This window comes from Eublepharis macularius, chromosome 17 (assembly GCF_028583425.1).
Source record: "Eublepharis macularius isolate TG4126 chromosome 17, MPM_Emac_v1.0, whole genome shotgun sequence".
NCBI lineage: Eukaryota > Metazoa > Chordata > Lepidosauria > Squamata > Eublepharidae > Eublepharis > Eublepharis macularius.
The window spans coordinates 16,434,405-16,441,463 of NC_072806.1; the positions used below are offsets into that span (position 1 = coordinate 16,434,405).

At 49.9% G+C, this 7,059-nt stretch overlaps 1 protein-coding gene across 1 annotated transcript; it reads left to right on the forward strand.

Moving 5' to 3' along the window:
- Positions 1-1,113: 1,113 nt before the first annotated feature.
- HES2 (hes family bHLH transcription factor 2) lies at positions 1,114-6,792 on the forward strand. The gene is made up of 4 exons (XM_055001835.1): positions 1,114-1,226; positions 1,329-1,424; positions 3,606-3,699; positions 5,476-6,792. The coding sequence occupies exons 1-4, from the start codon at positions 1,131-1,133 to the stop codon at positions 5,745-5,747; spliced, it is 558 nt and encodes a 185-aa protein (XP_054857810.1). The 5' UTR covers positions 1,114-1,130; the 3' UTR covers positions 5,748-6,792.
- Positions 6,793-7,059: the final 267 nt, after the last annotated feature.

Consider the following 7,059-nt stretch of genomic DNA (forward strand, 5'->3'; position numbering starts at 1 on the left):
TTAATTTAGATACCTTTATACTCCGCTTTTCTCCCCAGCTGGGAACCCAAAGTGGTTTACAATAGTCATCTCCCCTCCTCCATTTAAACACTGTTCTGAGACCTGGTTTATGGGAGGGGTATAAATAGGGTCACGGAGTCTCAGGAAGCCACCCTCCCTATTTTTGAAATCTTTCCTATGATTTCTCCTACAGCAAGAACGAGTCGAGAGGCTTACACAATTCCAAAGCTCACATTGTGGTCTCATGGCTGCCAGGGGCTTCAGTCTTGCCCGTGAGCAAGCCCCTCCCCCCAGTTGGGTTCCTTTCCCAGTCAAGTTGTCTGGGATTGAGCGCCGCACCGCTTACTCGAGAGTGAGAGTCATTGCGGGCCTTGCGGTTTACTTTAGAGTAAGCATGCCTCAGATCTAGCTGCCTGCATGCCCCATTGCGTTATTTGGGACTACCGTTCTTCCCCGATGGCTCTCTACTCTCCATTTTACACTTACTTCGGGGAGGGGGTTTTCTCTGGTGTTTTTGAGAACAGCATTCACAAGTGACGCCGCCCGAAGCGTGGCGGCAGAGTGAGACTTCCCATGGCGAGGTCCCTCCCCTCCCCAAACCCCACCGTCTCCATACTTCAGCCTCCACATTTCCAGGAATTTCCCGACCTGGAGCTGGTAACCTCGGGGGCTCCCCATAAACGGGCTTGCCATTCACTCCTACAGGAAAAAAGTCAAAGTGGGCCCGAATGAGTGCGAAAGCCGGGTTCCGGTCCAACGAACCCACGCGTGTCCGCACTGGCCGCATGCTCACGTGTCTCTTTGCAGGCCGGCACGCGTCCAGCAGGCGCTGCCGTTTTTGCTAGGAAGGTGACAATCGCGGGAGTTGCACCGTCGAACCCACCCAGATTCAAAGGGGGCGACCTCCTGAGCCTCCTGGGGTCTGCGAGGGGGGGATCGGGGGGGGCAGCTGAGGCTCAGGCCACGCCGGAGCAGATGGGCCGGGGCTCGGCTGCGGGCTGGGGCGTCCCTCCGCGACGCGGCTGGGGAGGTGGGGCTAGACAGGGCGGGCCGGCGGCCGCATAAAAGCAGCCCTGGCGGGCGGAGAGTGCTTAGTCGCCTCCTCTCCTCGGCTGCCTCCGCTCCGCTCCATGCCTCCGCTCAGCGCTGCGCTCGAACCCGCGCGGAGTTGCCGGCCCAAGATGGGAGCTGCCAAGAGACCCGGGGAAGCTACGGCGCTGCGGAAGGTGAGAGCCAGAGGCTCCCATGTCCTGCCCTGCCCGGGCGGGCTCCCCTTCCCCTCCTGGCCCCTTCTCTGTGTGCTCACCCCGGTCTGCCTTTCCCTCCAGAGCCTCAAACCCCTGATGGAGAAGCGCCGTCGGGCGCGCATCAACGAGAGCCTCAACCAACTGAAGACCCTCATCCTTCCTCTCATCGGCAAAGACGTAAGTGGGCTGCCTGCGAGGCGCGGATCGGGCCCGGAGAGGCCCCAGCGTTCCCAGGGCTTGTGGACCCGAACACGGAGCGCGGCTTCGGGCAGGCTCGGGCAGATCAGCCAGCCTAGGGTCCAGTGGGCCCCGCGCCCTCTTTCCTGGAAGACCACCAGCGCTTTGGTCATTCAGAGATACTGCTGCTGTCCGGGGAGGTTTCCCCCCCCCCCATTGCTGTACCCCCGAGATCCGGCCCTCCAGGGATGGTTTGGAACAGCCAGGGCTGAGTCCGGGGGCACCTTAGAGACCAGCAAGGTTTTCAGGGCATGAGCTTTGGAGACTCAGAGCTCTTTCTGCTACCTATCAGAAGAAGGGAGCTTCGATTCTCGAAAGCATTTACCCTGTGGCGTTGTTTATTGAAATGTCCTTGATATTGACTGTACTAATCTCACACTATGTAATCCTCATTGAGTCTCAGTAAGAAAGGCGGACTATAAATGACACAAACGAAATACACACCCTGGAAATATTGCTGGTCTCTAAGGTGCCACTGGATTCGAATCCTGCGGTTCTATTGCAGACCAACAGGGAGATCTTCATGAATGGGTTGTGGCCCTCGCCCACCGCCTCGCTGGGTGAAGGGCTTCCTTGGGCTTTCTCATCCCATCCCGCGGGGCCCCTCCCCGCCCAGAAATCCCACTCCCTTCTCCCCTGCTGCTGCCCGTTTCTTCCGGATCCTCCACCCTCCACCCTCTGCCTTCTCCGGAGGCCTCCTCCCTGCTTTCTCGGAGCTTTCCAAGCCGCAGGCGGCCCCTCCCGGCGCTCCTTTTCGGCACCTTCCCTGCTTGACTCCCTGTACCGCCCAATTAGCCAGCCTAGACAGTCACCTACTTTTTGGCTTTCCGCTCCGTAGATCCAGCCGGCTTCGCTCCCATTCTCGGCCGCTGGCCTCTCCTGCTCCCCCTCCCTCAGCTTAGCAAGACCTCCGTCCTCACCAAGACGCCCCCCTTGCGCTCAACCGATGAGCCGCACTCCCGTCTGGCCTTCTGCCTTCAGGCTTCCAGGGCCTTTAAATAACGTTGGACCATTAATCAAATATCCCAATGCAGCCATAGAATATTGTTATGACTTTCATTGGGATCAACTGAAAGTTCGTCAAATGAAGTGCAAGCTTTTGAACTCTTCAGAGCTCTTCATCTAGCTAGATATCCAATTTTTTAAAAAAAAGTAGGGAGGGGAGATCTTTGCTAATAGATGATTTAGTTTCTCATTTTTTTCTGCTCTTTGCCTTACAAAGAGTTTGGATTAGTGCATGAGAGAGATCCGAATTACACTTGGTGTAATTTTTAAAAGAATTCCCCCCAATAGCCTTCAGTGCACCTTGGGATCGATCCTGCCTCCTGCACCACCAAATCTAATTCAGTCTATACATCCAGGTTACCACTTGTTGCAGATTTTGGACTTGTCTATCATGCCCTGAAGCATCTTATTCTCCCCACCCCATCCCAGTTTTTTAGTGAATATCCAGCTTGATGAAGAATTCTGAGGAACACAGAAGCTTGCTCACTGCTCTATGACATTTGGGTGCATCCTAATAAAACATCTGGAAACACAATTTTTGCTTGTAGAATTAAACCTAGATATTACCATTCCCTACTGTATCTCTTTCTCTAGATGACCTATCTGTTGTTGTACTTTGTACTTTGCTCAGTGAATGTCGATCAATCAATCAACCAACCAATCATATAAGCAAGGTTCAAGTTCAATAGCCCCTTAAAGATAACAAGTCTTTAACATGCTACTGGACTTACACCTTGTTCATCTACTGCAGACCAGCCTATTTGTTTTTTACATATATATACTCAGGGCTTTTTTTCTGGTAAAAGAGGTGGTGGAACTCAGTGGGTTGCCCTCAGAGAAAACGGTCACATGGCTGGTGGCCCCGCCCCCTGGTCTCCAGACAGAGGGGAGTTTAGATTGCCCTCCGCAGCGGCACGGAAGGCAATCTAAACTCCCCTCTGTCTGGAGATCAGGGGGTGGGGCCACCAGCCATGTGACCGTTTTCAAGAGGTTCCCCCGTTCTGTTCTGTTCTGTTCTGTTCCCCCGTTCCCCCTGAAAAAAAGTCCTGTATATACTTGAAATTGTCTTCCCTTGGTAAATCAAACAAATCAACTTCTCACTCTTTCCTTCTCCAGAGTTCTCGCTATTCCAAGTTAGAGAAGGCAGATATATTAGAGATGACTGTACAGTTCCTCAAAGAACTTCCAGACTCGCACGCCTCAGTTCCTGGTGAGTGAAAGGTCATCCACATGTTCCTATATATGGCTTGTTGTTGCTTGCGACATCCTTCACCATGCTTCCCTTGATGCCAGGGCAGCTGTATGTGTGAATGGACTCCCCTAAACAACATGGTGTCTGTAGTGGCTAGCAAGTCCTGTCTGCACCCAGGGACGTGCAGGTTCACATGTGCAAGGAACCACATGTGTATGTACTCTTATTGTGCAAGAGACATGCATGCGAGAGTGAGCCTCATAGGGGAGGCTGGACAGCAGGGATAAAATACTCTGGGCATGGAGTTCTCCTTGGAGAAGCCATAGCTCAATAGAAGTGCATACACAGGAGGTCCAGATCCACTCCCTCACGGCAAGTCCAGGAAATGCCTCCTCTTGAGACTTTGAAAGGCTGCTTCTAGTCCAAACAGATAGTGCTGTGCTAAATGGACAAACACCCTGTTGCAGTCAAAGGCAGCTACATTCCAAGGCATGGTTCCTGGGAAGGTCTGTGGCTCAGTGCTAGAGCACCAGCCTTACATACAGAAAACCCAGGGTTCAATCCCCACCATCTCCAGTTAACCGGATCAGAAAGCAGGTTATGTGAAAAATCTTCTACCTGAGACTGCTGCCAGTTAGAGTAAGCAATACTGATCTTGACTGCTACAGTCTGATTTAATATGGCAGATACATGGGTGCCCCTCTGTTGGCAGAATTGGGGGCATTGGCATCAAGAGTTTGATGGCTCCCTTGAGACCCCCCCCCCCCCCCCGCAGCCTGCCTTTTTGATGACAATGGTGATATTCTTGAACCTGGCAACTTTGCAAAAACTTCTTTTTCAGCCGAGACAGGAGAGAAGGGAGAGGTACAATGGCAAAGGGTGATACAATTTGAGACTCACTTGGATCCCTCCTAAAATTCTTATTTTCACTGAAATCGATATTGGCAGCCCCAGTTTAATTGATTAATTGGCCCTAAGGGCAAATGATTCACCGGTGGAAAATATTTTCAGACGGGTAACTGTGCTAGTCTGTGGTAGAATAGCAAGATTTGAGTCCAGTAGCACCTTAAAGACACACAATATTTTCAGGAGGGGGGAGGAGAGGAGGAGAGAAAAGATGCATCTTCTCTCTCCTCCTCTCCTCCCCCCTCCTCTTCTATATTTGACCAGTTTCTGTTCCATGCATCTGACAAAGAGAACTTGATTCTCGAAAGCTTATGCTACAATAAAATTGGTTAGTCTTAAAGGTGCTACTGGACTCTTTTTGATTTTGCTACTACAGACTAACACGGCTAACTCCTCTGGATCTATGAACATTTTCAGGGTATTTTCAGGGAGTTTTGACTCTTGAAAGCTTATGCCCTGGAGATCTTGTGGGTCTTTAAGGTGCTACTGGACTCAAATCTTGCACTGGAAAATATATAACCCATGGGCATTTCTTGCTTCTTGCTTTCTTGTACATTAAAGAGGCAGAGGATTTGAAAACAAATGCATATTCCAGAATCTAGATAACATAGGGCTTGTCTTTACATCTCAAAATCACAAGACAAAGACTGAAAACAGAATGCTACAAGTAACAAATGGCAGTACCTGCACGGAGTTTCTCCCTCCCCTTCTACAATATGTAATACAACATAACCCATGTTCCAGTGTTTTTAGATGGTACTTTCCCCGCCTCTGCTCCGTATTATTTGCTCCTGTGAAGGATGGGAAGTTTAATCCCTCAGCCAAAATGTGTTTCTTTGCCCCAAAGCTCCCAGAACTCCTTTGTTGACCCATATATTTCTTTCACAGCCTCTGCTGATGGCTACTGTGAAGGCTATCAGGCCTGCTTATCCCGCCTCACCAGTCTCCTGCCCAAGTCCAGTCTCTTGAACCCAGATGCCTGCAATGGCCTCCTTCTGCATCTTCAACAGGCCAACAATGAACGTCAGTGGATTCGAGATTGCAGCAGCCCAATGGACTTATCCCAGGCACAGTTTCTTGGCCCAGACAGAAGAGGACAAGAAATCCATTCTCCAAGTTTGCCTGTGATGGTACAGCCTGCCCTCTGGAGGCCCTGGTAGGCTTGTGGTGCCTCATGGCTAATTCTAAACCCTAGCATGATCCTCATTCTCCAAAGTGACTGTTGGGGCATACTATGCTGCTAGTGCCTTGAGAAACACATTCATGGAAAACTCCTATGAGCTCCAAATCCCAAACCACGGAGGAGGTTGCCTGCTGTGTCTCTGCATGAGTCACCAGTCTGGCCTTCTTTCTGCGGAAGATACAATATCCTGCCTACTTTTTATTGGGGTGTGATGGATCATTCAGTCACTCCTGAGGCAGAGATGTGCAGAATTATGAAGAGGCAGACAGAAAAATCTCTGCATGAGTTCTGATGTGAGGTTGCTGCTTTCCAATCAGGAGGCGTGTCCAGATCAATGACTTGTGCAGAAACACAGAGTGTACACTCCTCGGAGGGAGGGAAAGGAGACACTCTACAAACAAATCTTTTGACTGCAAGAGACCTCTCCAGTTTGAGAGCCAGTTTGGTGTAGTGGTTAAGAAGAGCGCGGGACTCTAATCTGGAGAGCCGGGTTTGATTCCCCACTCCTCCACTTGAAGCCAGCTGGGTGACCTTGGGCTAGTCACTGCTCTCTGGAGCTCTCTCAGCCCCACCCACATCACAGGGTGTTTTGTTGTGGGGATAATAATAACATACCTTGTAAACTGCTCTGCGTAGGCATTAATTTGTCCTGAAGGGAGGTATATAAATCGAATGTTATTATTATTCAGTAAAGAAGAAAAAAATGGTGCTTGAGCTGTCAGGGAAGTTCTGCTATCTAGGTTTATATTCTGGCAGCCTCCAGAATTTGGGGCACTTTCTGGTCCCTGTTTGTTTATCCACACACACCCCATCTCTCTCCTTTCTCTGTGATTTATTTTTTCGGGGAGGGGTGCAGGGGCTAGGAATTGGTGGCCAGTAAACCCCACGGGTTGTGAATTGTCTCTTTCATCTGGTCTGTGACTTGCACAAATCTAGCCTGGCTTGAATAGAAGGCTGGAAAGCACTTTAATCTTGTATATATTTTAGAAGATTTGATACGTAATAAAAATGGTCATGATTGGTTAAAACGGCGTCATTTCTATCAGCGTTTTGAAACTCGGATATCTTGGGGGTCAATTCATTAAAAAAAAAGTATCATTTTTTTAAAAATTGCAGTTCTGGCCCAGAGTATTCTTTATTTGTGTAGCTGTTTTAAATAACAATCTCCTGCTATCACTTCATCCTTAGCCTTCCTCCAGGGAGCTCAGAGTGGCATACTCAGTTGTCCATCATTTTAGCCACGCAACAACCCTATGAGATAGGAATGAATGAATGAATGAATGAATGAA

What these genes read in the sequence shown, in the direction of transcription:
- HES2 (XM_055001835.1), top strand. Translation starts at nt 1,131, where the DNA reads ATGCCTCCGCTCAGCGCTGCGCTCGAACCCGCGCGGAGTTGCCGGCCC. An exon ending in TTCCTCTCATCGGCAAAGAC is followed by an intron (nt 1,425 to 3,605) that starts GTAAGTGGGCTG and finishes TTCCTTCTCCAG; the next exon opens with AGTTCTCGCTATTCCAAGTT. An exon ending in CTCGCACGCCTCAGTTCCTG is followed by an intron (nt 3,700 to 5,475) that starts GTGAGTGAAAGG and finishes TTTCTTTCACAG; the next exon opens with CCTCTGCTGATGGCTACTGT.